General features: G+C 42.6%; 1 protein-coding gene and 1 pseudogene across 1 annotated transcript in view; one reads left to right on the top strand and one right to left on the bottom strand.

Moving 5' to 3' along the window:
- The window catches only part of MYO16 (myosin XVI), a 441,479-nt gene that overhangs the window by 342,350 nt on the left and 78,904 nt on the right, over positions 1-20,225 (bottom strand). The window contains exons 4-6 of the mRNA XM_028087376.2: positions 16,470-16,578; positions 9,609-9,733; positions 67-192 (exon numbers count right to left, since the gene is read on the bottom strand). Of these exons, the coding sequence (XP_027943177.2) occupies positions 67-192; positions 9,609-9,733; positions 16,470-16,578 (360 nt within the window). The remainder of the gene's footprint in view (positions 1-66; positions 193-9,608; positions 9,734-16,469; positions 16,579-20,225) is intronic.
- Positions 2,322-2,793, top strand: LOC114196635 (large ribosomal subunit protein uL23 pseudogene; annotated as a pseudogene).

The raw sequence follows: 20,225 nt of genomic DNA, 5'->3' as shown, positions 1-20,225 counted from the left end.
TTAAATATGAAATGATGCATTAATTATAGAATGATTTTTTTAAAATAATGTAGGAGATCATTTTACCTGGCCATACTTTGCTGCCAAGTGAAGTGGGGTCCAGTACTGATTATCTGCTATATTCAGGTCCCCGCCATGTTCCAGGAGAAGAGACACCACCTCCTTGTAGCCACTTGCACATGCCATATGCAACTAAAGTGAAGAAATATTTTGTTATATAACTTAAAGCAGTGACATCAAAACAGTTTATTCAGTGGCTTGAAGAGAGCTACTAAAATATTATCTAAATAATATAAAATAAAATAAATAACATAAAATAAAATCTAAAATACCTTTAAAAAAAGAACATACATGCAGTTTTATTTATTTGATATAAGTGGACATCATCCTTCTTTAAACAAAGGCTTATGGTTTAATTATTATTTTCCTTCTGACCCTGACAATGTGCACTTTTTCATATAATTCCGATTTTCTTCTTTAGTGTAATCTGAATACTTTTAAATACAAAATGCAATAAGTGAACGCTTTACCACTTCTTGCCCAAAAGTCAAACACGTAGGGACTGGCTTTGGAATTCTAGCCCTGTACTTGGTGCGACTGGAGGAGATTCGAGGACACATATGACAAGAGGAAATGTGATCAACTCGATGCTTAGGAATAGGAGAAAGGGGCAGGCACACTGGAAAGACTGAGTTGATCCTGACAGACCTTAAAACGATTATGTAGCTCTCATGTGAACATACTCCCAGTTTAGTTTATGAATGCAACCTGAAGTTTAGGAATGAAGCCTTAGGAGCTACAATTGATGGGATCAGGGTTTGGAGACTATTCAGACTTTTCAGACGGGGTAATTCCCGTTTCCAATGCAGCAGCCTTGATTTGCAAGTAAACTGTCATCATGCACAATTTAAATTAGGTTATTAAGTAACTACGTGATTGATTTCATGAGCATAATAATAAGAAACTACAACGAAGGCAAAAGAAAAAGAATATAAAAGCAGTAAACCAATGATTTCTTCTTGGTTTTGTAGCATGGAATTTTGTAGCTTCTTTTTATTACAAAGATAAAATTACAATAAAGCCAAAGGACTTATTAAATACACATACAGATATATTAATAAAATCTAGCAAAAACATTTGCTTTTCTACCTCTGGACTTAATTTTGCTCTTTAACGTACAGCATGTATTTATATGCCTATTTCTCGTACTTAATTGCACCAAAAGAACAAATACATTTATCCAATTTAAGGCATAAACAATAAGAGATTAAGTTTCACATCAATCTTCCTGTACTTTGTTATATATAAAATTTGCCTCATTAATATTCTAGCAAACAGTCCCAAGAATAAAATATCCACCCCAAGTATTTTAGAGAAATATAATATTATACACTTGATCTCCTGGAAAACCAATCTTTCAACTGCTCCTAAATTTATTCTACATTACTTGAATAATCAGGTGATTCGAAGGTTACTCTGAACAGTGAGCACTAATATCTGGATCTGAGAAGGTTTTCACTGACCATTTGTTGGTTAGCACCTGATCCTAACAAAGTCAAGTTCACTTGCATTAAGGATGAACTCCTTAATGAGTAGATTTGCTTTCCACGAGGCAAAAATCGGGCTCTCCCATTTCAAACTCAGCCCAGTTCCTGCCTTGCCATCTCAGGCACTGCTCTCAAGGAAAAGACTAAAAGGAAAGTCTTGGCTCACTTGGTAGAAAAGCTATCCAAAGCATGAGTTCCCAGTGACATCTCTAGAGGCAGACAAATTTAATCCTAGGCAATCTCAAAACAAAGGCAAAAACCCCTGACTTTGAGTATTTCCATTCCTTACAAGAGATAACAGAATTTTAAAAATTCATCATAGTAAGATATTAAGAGCTCAGAGGCTCTAACTTGATGTTACTGGCAATCAACTTCGGAATCCATAAGCAAGCCTTCAGAGCCCCCAGGAGACCGTTCTCATCACTAAGTTAGAGCTTAAAAGATGTCTATTTTCTGAAATGGAAGTTATACCCCTCCCTTGTCCTGACAATTGCTGGAAGATGTCAGGTGCCAAAATGTGAAAGTGTTTATCCCCATGGTGTCTTAGAATACTCCTTTCCTGCCATTTTATGGGGTCTTAGGAGAAACAGGGAGGCAACTACTCTTTCTGTAAACGATTAGCAGCAGCTTCTTGGAAGGACGATGGCAAAAGGACAGTCCCAGAAAATCATGGCAGGTTGGACATCACCTATCCAGTTACAACGCAGGACAAGGTTTCAGAGCCGCTTCACAAACGCTGCCCATAAAAGTGATCAATTATGCCCTTTTACGAAGATGGTGCCGAAAGCTAAGAAGGAAGCCCCTGCCCCTCCCAAAGCCGAAGCCAAAGCAAAGTCTTTGAAGGCCAGGGAAGCAGTGCTGAAAGGCGTCCACAGTCACAAAAAAAAGAAGATCCACACGTCACCTACATTCCGACGACCCAAGACACTGCATCTGTGGAGGCAGCCCAAATATCCTTGAAAGAGCGCCCCCAGGAGAAAACAAGCTTGATCACTATGCCATCATCAAGCTCCCCCTGACTACTGAGTCAGCCATGAAGAAAACAGAAGACAACAACACACTTGTGTTCATTGTGGATGTCAAGGTCAATAAGCACCAGATCAAACAGGCTGTGTAGAAGCTCTACGACACTGATGTGGCCAAGGTCAACACCTTGATCAGGCCTGATGCAGAGAAGAAGGCATATGTTCGACTGGCTCTTGACTATGATGCTTTGGATGTTGTCAACAAAATTGGAATCATCTAAACTGAGTCCAGCTGGCTAAATCTAAAGATAAATTTCTTCACCAAAAAAAAAAAGTTATCAATTATTCCTTCTAGTCTGTATGGCCTGTGATGCAATGATCATTGTCCTAATGTTGCAGAGGCAAAAGTTGGGGATGAGTTAATTTAGGCAACCGGCCCAGAGGAGCCTGGCCCCTGGGGGCTGAAGCCACGTTCTTCTGCATTATCCAGCACTGACTCTCTGAAACAGCATACAGGAGTGGACACCCGAGTCGGCCAGGACACCAGGGTAAAAACCACAATTTATTAGTGCTCCTAACGATCCTTGCGTCGTCCCATAATTTATTGATTTAAAAACGGAATTTTTATTCTTCCTATAAACCACCCCTTCCCCAATATCCTTATCTTGTATTAAAACATTGGTCTCTGGAAGATGCTCACCATTTACACACTTGTTTCAGCCTTCCCCGACCCAACACCCATGGAGGCGCAAGCCGCGTGTGTTAAACATGGTGTGCAGCCTCCTCATACTGATCAAAACCATCACCAGGTCCTGCATCTTTCAGATATGAAGACCCACAAGAGTCTCGGACCCCAGCTAGGAGTCTGCAGTAGCGCGATCATCTCTGAACAGCCTCTTCCTCACACAGGTGGTGTGCAAGGCTGGGGTCAAGACAGAGAGAATGATAAACCAACAAAAGTCCCATCCATGGAACGATGGAACTCAGCCTGAGGACTGTCCCACCTCTTCACCATGGTGCTCTTCTAACTGGCTGTTCTTCGGGAGAGCACGGTGCACAATCCTGTGGAGCATTACCATCCACCTGACCCAATTCCTCGTTATTGGGCTCTTATGCGTTTGTCGTATTTCTGATTTTACAGGAGATCGCTTTGTCGATAATCACTATTATTTGTCTCTCTGATTATTTCCTCCTGAAACATTCCCAGAAATAGAATTGTGATTCTAAAATAATGAACATTTTTTCAATGTATTTACACACACTGAGTTTGGCAGTGTTTGTGCAACTGACACCTCATCCAGTGGTGTGTGGAGGGACTCTCCCTCACAGACCTTTAGCCTTCTAGTCTTCACTATTATGTATTTCTAAAATGACTATAAATAAGTTCAACGTACTGAATTCCTAAAAATTGGTCTCTTCTAATATATTTGGAGGGTAGTTGTATTTTCTTTTGTGTATTGACTCTATTATTTGTTTCTCTACCAAGAGATGGTGATCTTTTTCATTCATTTCTATGACTGCTGTGTTTTTTAAAACTATTAACACTTTGGAAGACTTGCTGCAAATATTATTCCTCATTTATTATCTGCCTCTTAATTTTGCTCATTATTTAATGCACAAATGTTCGTTTTAATTTTTGTCATGGTCAATGACCTCAGTATTTCCCTTTGTGCTTTCTCTCCCTATTTGGATATTGGAAGGGCTTTCTCCACCCAGAATTAACTCCTTTCTTTTGTGTAACATGGAAACTGGGGTTCATTGTTAAGTCACTTACTCAGTCTTCTATTTGTGAATCTCATTTTTAAAAAGAACCTGTGTGTGAATTTTAGAGTATCCTCCCAAGGAATGTGGTCTTATTTAAGGTCTGTGATCCCTGCCACTCTAAGGCTGGCAGGTCACTCTGAGGTTAATGTCAAATTTAGATGAAAATTATTTTAGGAGTAAATGAAAATCAATCTCGAGGAATAGCTATTCAAGCACCTACCGGAATTAGTCCAGATTTTGAACCAATAACTGTGAATTTTCTCCAATTCTAGTTTTCTATCAGAATATTAACAGAGGATTTTTCCTGCCACAGTTTTGACTGAGTAGGAAGCTAATACGTATCACATCTCAAAGTGAGACCAAATATGGACATTTGAAAATAGCTGTCCAAAAACTGCCTAAATTACCTTTTATTAATGTTTTATCTCTATACTCACACCCAATGTGGGGCTTGAACTCATAACCCCAAGATCAAGAGTCGCACGCTCTATTGACTGAGCCAGCCAGGTGTCCCAGCCTAGATTACTTTTGACCTCTACGTCTAGACTGAGGGCATAATAGCTCCAAATGAGAGATAAAGGGAGACTGCACATGTGGGAAATTTTTGTGTGGCGGTGGGGCCTGGATTCCTCCCTAATCCAAGTCAGGAGAGCTTGGCTTCAGGGGCCACCAACAGAAGCTCTGTGTCCTCGGGGGTGTGGTGGAGACACTATTACTGGTTTTGATTCCTGACTAGAAGTAAAGGGCAAGAGACAGGCAGGCTCTCTGCTTTCGTGGGCAGTGAAGGGGAGTCACAGATACACTGGCATCCGCTCCTGAGTTCGCAGGGACAAAGACAAACATGGGGAGGGTTTTCCGGGGACAAGCCATTTTCGTTTTCAGTTCTGTTTCAGGGGGGTGCCTGAGGAGCAAGCATGGTTCAGCAGAGACAGGCTGGGGTACCCCTGGCTCCCCAGAGTGGAGGCAGGCATGAAGGACCCTCTGGAGATTCCCAGTGATGGGGGTGAGGAGGTGGTATCTGAAGAACCCCCACATCCTCACAAGGGAAGGGGTCAGCTTCCTGCCCGGAGAGTAGAACATCCTCTCAAGGAAAGTCAGGTCAAAGCCTTCCAGGTCCCCATGTGTCTCCTCCTGCCCATCTGTCTCCTCCCATCCTCTCTCTCCACTCCAGTGACACGGAAGAAGAGGCAGTGGCAGGAGGGGAAGCAGATGAGCACAGCCACCCCCCCTCCCATGGGCCCCCTGGTCTGACACAACACCATGCGAGCAGCAGGTTCAAGATTTCACTGAGATCAGGGTCCTCAACACCTGAGTCCACCAGCCCCTGCAGGATCTAGGGAGAGATTCAGGGGATTTGCAAACTTGGAAATGGGAAAATGGTTAGTTTTATTTTTTTTTTCTAACCCAAAATGAAATTTAGCAAATTCTTCAATGGTGAACCTAGGCTACACACCTACAATGCTATCATCGAAAGAAATATGCTCCTATCACATTGTGGTCATAGCAGGTAGCTCCAAATACCCCTCATATTCAACTCTACTCTAACATCATGGTAATGAGTACATCCATTACTCAGCGCCTTCATAAAGAAGCACATGCATTACAAATCACAAATTTAATTTTAATATTAGGATTATGATGTTTCCATATAACTGGGTTTCTTTGTAATTCTAGGCACAATTTTTAATACATTAAGAACACAATTCTGACAAGGAATCCACAGCTACCCCCAAGATTTAGAGGGTAATATGGCATAAAAAAGATCAGTGAACCCTGACTTCATGTAAGCTGAGACTTTTCATGGTTATATAGGACCAGACATTCCAATCTCTAAACTGAGGCTATGTGTTCTGATATAAGGTAACCATAAAGGCGCTATTCCCTAAAAATGGCCAGAAAGCTGATGACACTGGCTAAGTCTTCATTCAGAAGTAAGGGATGAACCAGACATACTGAAATAACAAAGGGAGACAAAAATAAAATTGCTTGATGTTTGCATCTCATGAATAATTATTTTCCAACAAACCAAGTAAATGAGTCCCAAGGCCAGATGTTATATATCAAATTCTGTGACAGAAGAGTAAAGAACCAGCGTCTTCATAATGGATCTGAAAGTCATTACAGTTCATATTTTCAAAGAGCATCTACGAGCTCGAACTCAGGAACGTATTTCCATATGCTCTGTAACAGCTTTTTTTTTTTTTTTTGGAATTGTATCCTTTTTTGAGGCTTTGTTTTCTTCTAAGAAGAATATCTGTGTAAACCAAGAGGTCTTTTTCAAAGAGCTACATTATGTTTGGTTACTTTACTGCATATTCTAACAGAGGAGAAAAAGGCAACATACTAGAAGTGTAGCGGCACTGAGCCTTTTGTTGACAGCTTTATCTTTTTTGCACAATTTAAGCGTGGGAAATGATGCCTAATTTTAAACCACAACTGGCATCCCAACTCAGGATACAGAAATCTGTGGAAGAGTGTCTTCCACTGTTCCCACCTACAAGAGACCAGAATGCGCACAATTTGGAGGCCCCTCAGGGTGGTGGCAGTCATTAACATGACAGACTAACCAATTCAGATGTAAGAATCCACGGAAACCGCCACTTGCTAAATGCTGAGAGCCATCTTCCAGGAACAACTTCCTAGCCTCCCAGTCACTGTTACTTCCCTCATAAAAAGCTCAGAGATGATCATTTAGTTATTACACAATTATTTGCAATGTTTATGCTCAATGCTCAATAGAAACAAGTCACAAAGAATGTCAACACTGAAGATGGTTGAACATGATAGCAATTTATGGCTCTGTATTGATTCTTTCCACAGCTTCGCTAATGAAGTAGGTGGGTCCTTTTGTTCAGCGGTATTTGAAACACTCATGCTATTTTTTTACTTAGTGGGGATCTTTTTTAAAAGAAATATAAAGCTGTAATGTCTTTTGCCAAACAGAGAAGCAAAGGTCTATTGGGTTTCTAGGCTGGACATTAGTGCATTCCATGTGTTCAAAGAACCGTTACCCACTCCAGTGCGGATTTTGAGCCTCCCACTCCAGTGAAACCGTCCTCGCTGAGAAGACCAACGACCTCCACGTTACTGAGTCCAACGGCCAATTCACCATCTCCAGGCACTTGATCTCCCAGCGGTATCTGGTAGTCCTCGGCTTCCTGCCCCCCTCTCCTCCTCATCGTACTTCCTTTCCTTGCCTCCTGCGACATCTCATTCTTTTGGTTTTCCTCCTACCTTGTGCCAGTCTCATTTCTGGATCTTTCTCTTCTTCCTAAGTTCCATGGCTCGGTCCCAAATTCTCTTCCCTTCTGTATCAAATCTGTGATTTCATCCAAGGTCAAGGCTTTCAATGTCATGTACATGCTAGTATTCCCAAAATTGAGTCTGCAGCCCAGACAGCTCCTGACTTCCAGACTCCAGTATCCAACCACAAACTCAGCATCTCCACGAAGATGGCTCAGAGGCAGTTGTAGCTCTATGCTTCCCACACTGTCCCTGCTCTCAGCTCGTTTTGTCCTCCGCCTTCATTGTCCCATTTGATGTCAACTCCATCATTCCAGTTGTTCAAGCAAAAAATACTTGGAGTCATTCTGCAGTCACCCTTTCTCTCCCATCACTTGGCCATCAGGAAGTTCCAGTGGATCTTCTTTCCATGCAGACGGAAGTTAGCCACTTCCTACCCCCTCAGCTTCCTGCAGCTTTGTCTGAGCCACACCACCAACCTCTGGGTTACTGGAAAAGCCTCTTACCCGAACTCTCAGCGTCAGCCCTGCCCTTTGACAGTCCATCTTTAACACAGCAGTCAGAGCGAGTGATGCTTTTAGAACTGAAGTAGGACCATGTCTCACTCTCTTTAGAGCCCTCCAACGTGTTCCCGTCACACTCAGAGTAACTACATCCTCACACAGGTGTGCAGACCCTGTGGGATCTGGGCCAGCTACGTCCCTCCTTTCCTTTACTCTGCTTAGCCTCACAGGCCGTTGTGCAGTTTCTAAATCACAACACACCCACCCCTGCTGCAGGGCCTTTACGCCCAGCACTGTTCAGCCTGAAATGCTCCTGTGCACACCTGTGGTGTGTGCAGACCTCTTTCAGATCATTACTCAAAATTCCTGGTCAGTGGGACCTTACCTGTGTGCCTCCCAAATGTCAACAACACACTCAGCACCTCCCTGTCTTGTTTTATTATTTTCTCCTTTGCATTTATCATTATTAATATGCTATATATTTAGCTCATTTATATTGCATATTATGTACCTTCCCCAATGAAATGTGAGCCCACAAAAAAAGGATTTTTGTGGTTTTGTTCATTATTATTTTGTTCACAGGAGGTGGTTAATTAATAGCTCCTCGATAGAGTAATTAGAATATTTTTCCATTTGAATGTGTGATTTTTCAATAAATTCTAAACATACTTTGTTTTCTTTGCTCATAACTTGGCATTAAGTTTTTCTGATAGTCTTTTGAAATTTATATTCCAAAGTCCAAAATCAGTATCTAGGAAGGGTATTCTACCTAGAGGTCTCAAAGTGCTTGATTTGCATTTAATAAGTCTAAAATTGAATCAGGTCTCACACCACTTTTATCCATTTAGACAAGTCACTTCTCTCATCACTGTACTCAACCTCACACCTTATTTTTTCCGTGGTAGAAACTGACACTTCTATGCACCCCATGCTTCAAGCATCATAGTCCCGTCTGCTGGTTTAATTTCTCTCAATTTTCTTCCCTGAGCTTCAACACATTTAGTTCCACAGCAATTAACTTTAACACCAGCATGCCCAGTTCAAGTACATTTTATGGGTCAATAGTCCAAATGTTTCTTATTTTCATGATTAGACATTATGCTTATATTAGAATTAATCCAATTTAATGGTACTGTTTTTACATCACTGCAACTGTGCCTGATAGCTATAAAAAAAGTAATGACATGATTTTGCTTGGATTTCGAAATTCATTCACCAGAGTAACCCATAAATTGTTTTTCTTAAATTAAAATGAAAACATTATCCTATAAATTCCAGTTCAGATATCACACTGACAAAGTAATGCATAAAAATTATTCTCAATTTTTAAACATACATGGAAGGAAGTCCTGAAGAAAATATATCATCCTAGAACCCCTGGTTTTCTCTGAGCGGTGACATACATGATTTCTAGTTTCCTTTTGCATACTTAGGTGTTTCCAAGATTTTTACAATAAATATGTAGTACTTTTACGATCAGAAAAAAAAGACATTTTTACAAGTTAATTGTACCCAATTCTATGCAGTAGAAATCAACTGGAATTCTCTATTTAAGCAATATTTTGGAGTCAGTTACATAAACTTACCAGAGTTACCCCTTCATCATTTTTCTCATCGACATTTCCACCATCTGATAAGAAGTGCTTGACATCCGTTAGCATGCTCAATGGTCTCTGAAGCTTCATCTGGCGCAGTGAGGTCAGATCCACTCCTAGGAGGAAAACAGCCTTTCAATCAGAAGGCAGAGATGCTTCTCAGCCGCTTGGGGGTCAACCCTTAGCTTTATCTTACTGTTCTTTCAACGCGTTCCTCTTTGAAGCCCCTCTTCCACTTTGAATTCTCACTCGGAGTCTGTATAATTGTTTTTCTCGGCATGCATTCTATTTTCAGCTAGAATACAGTCTTCAGTAATTTTCCTCTTGTTATACCCCAAAGATGCGATATGATGCCTTATCCATCCATGGCAGGCTCTCATTGCATCTCTGGTTTAGTATATAAATCATCAATGGACACTGCCCAAAGTATTTTCAACAGTTTGAATTGAACTGAAGTGAGTTATAAAATATAGTTTTTGTTCTCTATCATTTCCTGGCCAAAAGAGTTGCTTCCAAAAGCAATGTGGTATCTTGGAACAGAAAACTGCCTATGGTGGGAAAACTGGAAAAATCTGAATAAATCTATAGTTTGGTGAATAGTATTGTACCCACGCTAACTCCGTAGTTTGGATCGACATAGTGAGGCCGTGTAGATTGGTGATGTGGGAAACCGGGTGAAGCGTATATGGAATCTCCCTGTGCTATTTTCACAACGTTCCCATCTATCTCAAAAGCTTTCAAAACACATTTAAAGAGATTCTCCAATCAAGCATTTCATGACTCTTTGTGTTAATAAAGAGGAATCAACTAAAGCGGAGTGAAGAACTGGCTGTCCAACTTGACTGAGGAGTGGGGTATGCGGCCACGGAGAACTCAGGTCTGCTCACCGCCCGTCCATTCGTCTTCACGGCCTTCATTTTAACCTGAGCTTTCACGGTCGTGAATCTCTGCGGTAGCTCATACCTTCACATTTACGCATGCCGTTCCCAGCTTTGGTTCCTGGACATAACAGGTGTTTACTAAGGGGAAATAATCCACCTTATTGTCAGGGAAAGTAATCATGATCATGATGATGATGATTATAGTGACCATTAACATCTGCCTCTCACCCAGTGGCTGCTATGAACCAGCACTCTCTCCCTCTCCCATCTGACTGAGTCCTTGCAGCAAATGTGGAGGTGGGCAGGATGCAGGGGACCAGAGCACCAAGGCCATCAGGAGCAGTTCCCCTGGTCATGCCAGTCTGTGGCTGACCTCCTCCGGGGCAACTCTGGGAAAGGAACTTAACCTGTCGGATCTCCCACATCTGCACTCACTCCGATAATAATATATATCCCAAAGGAGCGAAGAAGCTACAGACACTATTTCTAGGATCTGTCCATGGGGCAGAGAGCATCCAGCCTGTTGCATATCTGCCCTCATTTTCCCCTCAGAGCCCAGCACCTCTGCCTTGTGGCACAACTCTCTCCCGGAGCCTGGCTGAACATCAGAGCATGGCCTCAGGGGTCAGCCTGCCTGGGTTTTAGTGCTGCGTCTTGTACCTATTTCTAGTGCCAATGGGAGAAGGTAACTTATCCTTGGCCTCACTTTCTCCAGCTGCAAAATGGGACTGATAATGTTTGTTTCACTAGTTGTTATGAGGATGAGTTACAAACAACACAGAAAGCACCCCGCCCCATGTTTGGCTTGTGGCCAGCACTCAATAGATGGGAGCTCTCATTCGTACTCAGCTTCCCCGCTTCAGGGCTTACATGACATTCATTATGCCTCTTGTCATAAAGAGGCAGGCAAGAAGCAAACAAAATAAAGCCAAATGCACTATTTGAATAATGTGGGCTGTTTCAAATACTCTGTCCAAAGTAAACCCATGTTAGTAGAGACATGAAGGGGCACCAGTGACCAGCTTTGGAATCTCCACATGCCATGTTGGAAGAACGAACAGATTTCCCCTAAGAGTTGCTTTGAGGTTTGTTAAGAACCAACTAAAACTATCACTCTCTTCTTATTTTTAGGATGATGGAATTGAACATGTGAGTTAATTTTGGAAAATATTATTTCTCAAATGTCAGTGTTCAATTTTGCACAGTTGGAAGCAGCAGAAGAATCTGATGGTTACATTATTCTAACTTTTATAATGTGGCAGTGTTTATGGGAGTGGTATGTATCTTTCACAGAATTACTTAAACACATGGTTAAAACTGAATGATAGAAGAACAGGGCTCAAAGATAAAAGACAAATTAAAAACACATTAGAGATCACTCATTTCAGCTCACTTACGATGTGTCATGAGAAAGCAATCTATTTTACCCATTGTTGTGAAGGAATCAGAGGGGAATATTATGACCTTGTATCTTATTATTTTAAAACTTAATTTTGAACCAAATATGATACCAAGTAAAATGTGATTTCAGATTTTCATTATATGTTCAGGAAAAAAGCGTAAGTCTGTTTTCAGTAAGACAACAAAACAGAAATCCCTTCTTTTCTTGGTCAAGCAAACTTATTAAGCTGCTCCAGGAGAAAAACAGCCAAGACTTACTATGGGCATAATAAGACTATTTTGTAATGGGCAATTGGCCAAGCCTGTCTTTTTTTTTTTTTCCCCCGAAGAAATTAAGTTTTATTTTCATCCTGGTTTCTGAAAACCATTAATAGAAGTCCTGATTAGACTTATCATTTTGACAGGAATTTGGTAATTTTTTTTCATTTAGGAAATAAGAAAAACATCATTTGCCTGAAATTCACAAGTGATTCCACATGCTACTAATTACTATTGCCTGATTACATTTGATACCATCAGGAGGTGCATGTGCAGAACTGAAATCGCAGTAACACCTCAAGTCAGTCCAAACCCTATGGTAACTAATCTCCCTAACTGTCCCTCTTATGATAACATTGTTTTTGTAACAATTCCATGTTTCCTCTTCTCCATTACCCCTTCTTCCCTGGGGGGGGCTGGGGGGAGGGTGGGGACTCGGCGCTGCTAGCTCAGGTAATACTGTACCACCGCGCCCACGCGACCGGCCCCTTGATGGAGGCACGGCACTCTCTCAGCTCCTAGAAGTCCCAACTCTACGTTTTGTCTCCATAGGAAGCTTCCTAAGCTTGCTAAATCCAACAATCGAAGGCTGCTCTGGGCAGGCAACAAAAGGAAGCTGGTTCTAGCAAAGAAAAATAAACATGTTCAAGACAAAAGGGCGTTTCAGCCCTGCCCCCGATCGCTTCCCCTCGATCCTGACCAGAAGCATCACGTGGGACTGTCCCAGGCACCCTGGAACACACTGCCACACTAACAGTGAGTGATTCCCAAGACAGTGGTGCAGGGACAGCATTTTGAATGGACTTTATTATGCAGAAGAAATACACGAGGGCACTGTGCACTGATGAATCTGGGAGTCTTGTGAAGATTCGGCGGGCTGAGCCAGTTTCCGAGGCTGTTCCAAAAATAGACAACCCAGCGTTTTAACTAAGGCAGCAACCGCACAATCAGTGAGGGATGGGGACAGAGCAGAGGGATGTCAGGGAAGCAGAATCTATGAAATTTGGTGACAATTCAATGTGAGAGATTTAGAAAAGAGAAGTGACATTCAGATGGTCGGATTCCTGGCTAAAGGGTACAACAGAATATGAATAAGGCACACGAGGAGAATGGTAATTTCCACGTTGGGCGTGTCATTTCAAATAGTCTGATACCTTAACTTTATTAAAAATTGCACATCGCAGAGCAGAAGGTCTTCAGAGATATCTAAGCTGCAGGAGTATTCCTGGGGGCAGGCAGGTGGTCACCACACAAGGAATGGGGTGAGGTAAGCCCGAAATAGCATGCAGTGGGCTGGAAGAAGATACACAAAGACAATAGCTCTGGCAGTCGTCCATATTTTGGCGTCTGCATGTGCAAGTCTCCAAAGGAGACTAAGTGAAAGCTCAAAGAGAACGGAGAAGAGTACAAACGATCATTGCAGGTGAACGAGGTCGCACAGAACAGTGGGATGGGGGTCACAGGGAGACGAGTGAGCACAGAACAGAAGGGTGATCCGCCCACAGACAGCCAAGGAGGCAATGGCCATCCCTGCAGGGACACTTCCAGCAGCGGAAGAAGCTGAACTTCCGTGGGCGCAGCAGGGGAGACCAGGAGCTCAGGAGAATAAATGGGATCGACTTCTTCTAAAAGGATGGATGTCCATGGAAGGAAGAGAGGGAGCTGGGTGATGAAACACGGGGAGCAGAGCGGAAAGCAGATATTCTTCCCCGAGCCGTGCGTCCGTCCCGGACCACCCTGTGCTCCCCCTGTGGCGCTTTCTTCCCTTGCGGGATCATTTGATAAATCCATTGCTTTCTGCGAAAGCCAGTGGGTCCCCCTGGCGCGGCAGAGCCAAGATGCATCGTGCGCTCAGTCGGCGCTCTGGGGAGCCCAGGCGGTGAGCTGAGGTTAACTGCTGTGCCGGGATGGACAGTGTGTGTCGGCGGCGACAGTACAATTAGAACTTGTGACCGGCGATTTTCCACATAATCAGCTTGCTCCCGACCTCGCCTGCCTCCTGCCACATGCATCCTGATGGGACAGCGTGATAAGTACTCGGTGTAGAAACTGTAGGAAGCGCACAGAAAATGCAAGGACTTGCAACCACCCAGCTATTAAGAATGCAGTGCGGAAACACCAAGAGCCAAATAGTAATGACAATCTTGTCGTGGGATATTAGAAATTTCTGAGGCTATCAGCCCACGCTGTCATAGCGGATAACTCTAAAAGCACACCGACGAGGGGGCCAGAGAATAAATCGAATGAGACAGTATTCCCGGCAAGTGTGGCAGCTGATACAGACACGGAGGAGGGACCCCGGCAGGGACGGGGAGCAGACTGAATGACCCGAGGGAGGGGCAGATGGGTGGGAGGCAGGGACAAATGAAAAACAGAATTAAAAACTGAGGAGATACTAAATTGAATTTGTTCCAGCAAACATGCATGTTAACAAACTGATTGTGACAGCCAGCGTCATGACAGATTTTCTCCTAACCATTCAGAGTCAATGCCTCCCCCTCTTTCTTCTCCCTTAATCACATTGAAAATCAACCTCATGGGGCGCCTGGGTGACTCAGCTGGTTGGCATCTGGCTCTTGTTTTCAGCTGGGGTCGTGGTTCCGGGGCTGTGGGATCGAGCCCTCTGTCAGGGCTCTGTGCTCAGCGGGGAGTCTGCTTGGGGATTCTCTCTCTCTCTCTCTCTCCCCCCCCCTTTGATTCCCCCACCCCTGCTCGAGCTCTCTCTACAAAAATGAAAAATAAAAAAATTAAATCAACTTCCCAAAGGAATACACTTATTTTTCTTTATAGAGGGTAGATAATACTGCTTTTGCAAATACTAAAATTTCTTATCAAACAAAATCCTTGGATGAGTTGAAAAGGTTTATCAGTCAGTTGAGTTCTTTTGCAAATAAAGATACTTGATTTTAATTTTCAAAGAGAAATATTTACCACTGTGGCTACAAGAAACTCAGAAGAAGAAGAGCAGAAAGGTGTTAAATAGAATTCAGTCAGCTAATACTACACAACTGAGTTCCGCGTGCAAACTCAGAAGTGGGCACCTCCAGTCCAAGTTTTGCAAAGGTCCAAACAATGAATTTTGCAGCCGGGGATGTGCATGACGTCAGGCTTCCCTCCCCTTATAAGTGATGGAATCTGTCCCCAAGGAGTCACTGCTGACAAGAGGATAAAAGATCTGAGTGTGACCCTCACGTAAGGGGCAGGTACATGGAGTGAGGAGAAGAGTAGGGAGCCACACGCCTTCCCCCACGCTGTCTCTGTCACCCCAGCCTGGAGACTCTGTGACCTTCGGTGGGACAGCCCGGCTCACACTGTCCCTAATGAAGATAATGGTACCCCGCTTTCAGAATTAATGAGATAATTTTTTTTAAGAACTCGGTGGCTGTTAAGTACTAATTATTATTATTCTAAGCCATCCTCAGAATAAACCTTTTGATACAAGGGATCTGGAGGAGGCAAAGAGCGCAGGGAACAAAGAGGCAGATGTGAGGGCTTTTCTTAGAAGCAAGAAGGCCAGAGTCAGAAGCGCTGTGTGGCTCTTAAAATTTTTAAACTTTTTGTCTGACAAAAGATCATACTTGAAGGGATTGGAGTTTCTTTGTTGTTATGTATACCTAAACGGAAAGGGAAAAAAAAGTGGCAGACTTCTTCAGCTTAATACCATGTTGGGCTCAGGACTGCAGATACCTCCCACTTTGCCAGTGCTGAACTTACTCATGAAATTATATGTTTGGTCTGTGCAATTAAACACTCTTTGTCAGGAGATATAGCTGGGAGCTGGGGCGCATCTCTTCAGGCTAGCACCGTGACCCAGGAGCCTGCTTCCAACACTGGTGTTTCCAAGTGTCACCAAGAGTGGGTGCTGGGATGCTGTGCAGCTTGCCCTTGACTTAAGCCCTCACTTACTTACGGGCGTGTTCTTCTTGCAAGGACAACACACTTCAGATGACCTGGCTCTCATCAACTCAAAATTCAGTTGTGCGGGTTCACTTCCCTTGCCCTCCCAGTGGAGAATAGATTATAATTACAAACCCAGTGCCACTGATTACGGACTTCAGATGCTTGTTAAAATGTTCCTTCATTTCTAGCCTCTCGATTTCTGCTGCCCTGCAAAACGGCATTGACTGAATCAACAATGCACCGTGGTGGGAACAATGAAATGTTATAGAAAAAGACAGACTTCACGTTATCCAATCTAGGGAAAGCACATCCATCTGCAATCATGTAAGCATGCCTAAAAAATAAGTATGCACTTGTAATTCTACCATGCTGTCTTTAAATCTTTGTACAGTTTTTCAAAGCATCCGCCTACCATTTTCATCCAGATAAGTCAACAGGATAGAACTGGATTCTGTCCCCTCCACAGCATAATCCAACGGGATATTTCCATTAACATCCTGGAGAAGGACGTTGGCTCCAGCCTGTAAATGAAAAAGAACAAACAAAAAATGATGTATACTGTTAGCAAAGAAAGCAGATCAAAACTTTCACTTCTGTGTTAGCGGAGAAACAGGTCCAGAAAAGTCTGTATTAGATACAACCCTGGAGAATCCTGTAGGAAACTGTAATTACGTCGCAAGACAAATGCAATAATTGCTTCGTGAGAAACTCCAATAGGCTAAAAACGTTCAACTGACCTTTGCAAGACCTTAGCCCTGACCACTTCTCTCCACCCCTCTCGCTAAACCCCAAATATCCAGCCCATGACTGAGGAGCCAACCGCACCTCTGTGTCTTGTTTCTAACACAGTAGAAACTCCCCATGCCTTCGGAGAGTCTCCATGGAGAACTTTTCTATGAACTTCGACCCATCTTCCCCAAACTATCCTATAAGCTCTTCAAGCACCTCTTCCGCAGAAAGTCACTTGAGAGCTATTCTCACACTACTATGTTTGAATAAAGGCTTGGACTAATGGCTTCTGGCTGTTTGTCTTTTTTTTTTTTTCCCCCCCTCTTTCCAGAAACTATTTTCTGAAAAAAGCACAATCTGTAATGGATGAAGTACATTAAATATGGCCATGACACATTGTTTAGCTTCCTCCTTGATGAAGCACCCTTCATCAAGCACCTCTGAGGGTGCATGCCCCACCCCGCCGCCCATTCCTGCTTAAATACAATGACAGATGTATTTTCCCTTGGGGAAAAAAATTTGCTCACATAAATCTTTAATGAGCCCCATAATATTTATCAGGCATGGTTTGCATCTCTTCTCCAAGGGCATGGCATAAAAACGTACCCATTGACCAAGACTCCCCGTTCACCTCCCAATCACGAGTCACTGAACTCAGGTCAAGGCAATGAAAGTCTTCCCCTATTCTCTTTACTGAATACAATTCTGTGCTGCAATGTTACTGAAGTTTATATACTCTCCGAATCCCTAAGGTTTCATGAAAAGGTGTGTGACATTCATAATCTTATACACTAAAACGGGGGATTTTGCCTTCTGTTATTCTATACCTGTATTAAACAAACAGCTTTCCTATACCTTACGGACTCCACACAGCATTTCCATAGGACTGCTCTAAATATCCTGTGAAGACAAAACTAAAAGTAGATCCAAGTGGCAAAATCTTCTGTATCTTGCTATCTGCCCTGCAAAGAACTATGCCGCTCACCTCACCACCCAGAGTGCAGCACATTCGATTTTCTATAATTATACAAAGATACTGCTGTATTTGAACAAATTAAGTTCTATAATGCAGATTCTCACTTAGCTAAGGAAACGTGTAAGTTTAAGGTCCTTAAGACTTCAAAGGATCTTCTTTGTGCATTTAATTTTTTTAGGTATTCAGAGTTTGAAAGGAAATCACTTGAGGCAGTATTGTTAAGCAGACTTTGCTAATGAGTCCTCTCCTTTAGTGTCCAACCAGGAGGGTAAGATTTTGCATACCTACTCAAGTACCAATTGTTAAAGAGAGAACCGTAGGGTGTCATTGTCCATTTCCGTACTCATGAGCGGAAGTCAATCAAGTCATTCTCTTTTTTCCCCAGTGCATAAACGTCCGGCTAGAATCTTATCTCTGCCAAACATCTGGATACAAGGCAACAGTGAATATAACTAAGAGTCAGGTATTATCAATAACAACAAAAAGAAATAGGAGGGCAACTCGGTGCTGAGGGGGATGGTGCACCTGGAGAGAACTCTTTCTACTCTGTAAGAAGTAATGAGGCTCTTACAAAGCAAGTCTCAAGCTGACACCTGCAGCTCAGTATTTTAGCTGGGCTCATTCACTGCAATTCCAACCCATTCATCACTCACCAGTCTGCGCTGCTCAATTCCCAGGTGGTCTCCCCCTACAGAAGTTAGTCTTCCCTGGGGGTGAGAAACTTCCCTCATCAAAAGATCACAGCTTATCTCCCCTTATAGTAGCCCCGACCCGCCCCAGCTATGGTGCCTGGCCCATGCTGGGAACTAAAAAAGGTTTACTGGGAGAAAAAAAAAAAAAAAAAAAACCCAAAAAGGCAAAAACTGAACTTAGACTAATTATTAAAAATTAAAGCAGAGAAATATAATTTTCATAATTTTTAACTAAATTCCCTTTTATTTTTAAGGGTGCACAAATAAAATTACAAAACCACTGTATGCATACTTACATTTCCTGACTTTGCTCCCTTCACATGGATATTTGTGAATCTTCCCTTCCTTTCCTCCCTCCCTCCCTCCATCCCTCCTTCCCTCCCTCCATCTCCCTCTCCCCTTCTTCTCCCTCTCTTCTTTCTTTCCTCACTGGACAGGGTGAGAGCACCCCATCTGTGGGTGTCCTGGTGCTGGACCACCTCCACCCTGACCGTCTGGTCTTGGGAGAGGTCCCTGAACAAGCTGAACTGCGTGCGGTAAGAACACTGGTCTTCAAGGATCCCCTCAGAAGCTGTATATCTGGAATTATACTTCTGAAATTGTACATCTATTAAGAAAACAAAAATGGAAAAAAACCACCATTGATAAGATTCATGACTGGTTATCATTCTTAGTGTGACTGGCTCAAGTGTTAGTGTGAATTTTAGTTGTTAACAGATCCCACCGGAACTGAGGGGCTGAGGACTTGGAGAGACTTCTCAAAATGTCAGAGACCTGCCTTAATACCATCAGGATGGTCTAACTTCCAGCGTACAGAAAGGAAACGGCCCACGGGGTTGGGAATTAGTAACATTCATAACGTACTGTGCCAGTACTTATTTTTTTAAATACTTTGAGCCACTCAGTAACATAAAATGAATTTTCTCAAGTTTACAAAGTGAGAGCCAATAAAACATTCAATAAAAATATCCCCTTGACATTGTCCCTTTTTAATATGAAATTTGAAAACATATATGTATTCTAAAATACTTTTTCTCTTCCAGACATGATATTCTTAAATACGTATTTTTAAAAATAAAATTCTTTTCACATTTCAAATTTCATTCCACGGATGCTAAGAGTCCACTAAATGGTTTGTTTCAGTGCTGAGTATCAAAGCCAGGGCAAAGTGCTCCTAACTGTGCCACATATTAACTACAGTGTTTCCGTGGATGCAGGGCTCACTATTTTCAGTACAGAACGTGGGCACCAACAGCAAACATAAACTTTAATTTCCCCATGTGTCGGTGTGTGCATTCCACGGCGCACACCACTGTTTCGTTCAAGGGCCTGAGAAGCAGGATGAGGTGAGGGCTTTAGGCTAGATTTTCAAACACAGGACAAAGCGTATCCGAGGTCGCACCTACTCTATTGAAAAGAACAACTGTCTAAGCCATCAGGACGTGTTTTCCAAAGCTTAAACAGTATTTTATAATAACTAATGTTGTACTTTATAAAAGCAGATGGCTTAGGAACTGGCTGTGCAAAAAGGATAGTGAGTGAGAATAAATGGTAGGCCCACATAGTTTCCCGTTTATATCCAGCGCCCGTGAGCACACTAAGCCCTGGGAGGAGTGTGTGTGCGTGCACAGGTGTGTATGCGTGCAAAACACCTTCCTAGTTCTACATTCCTACACCTGATCACCAGATGTCAAATTCCTTACACTGACAGTCATCATTATTCTTTGTCTTACTCAAAGAAGAAGTTGCGCATTAAGAAAAACTGGCATTA

This window comes from Eumetopias jubatus, unplaced genomic scaffold, assembly GCF_037043125.1.
Source record: "Eumetopias jubatus isolate StellerSeaLion01/CBP00866 unplaced genomic scaffold, mEumJub1_p1.0 scaffold_3, whole genome shotgun sequence".
In the NCBI taxonomy this organism is placed as follows: domain Eukaryota; kingdom Metazoa; phylum Chordata; class Mammalia; order Carnivora; family Otariidae; genus Eumetopias; species Eumetopias jubatus.
The sequence above is the reverse complement of the archived record's forward strand: the minus strand, read 5'-3'. Positions and strand labels throughout refer to the sequence as shown.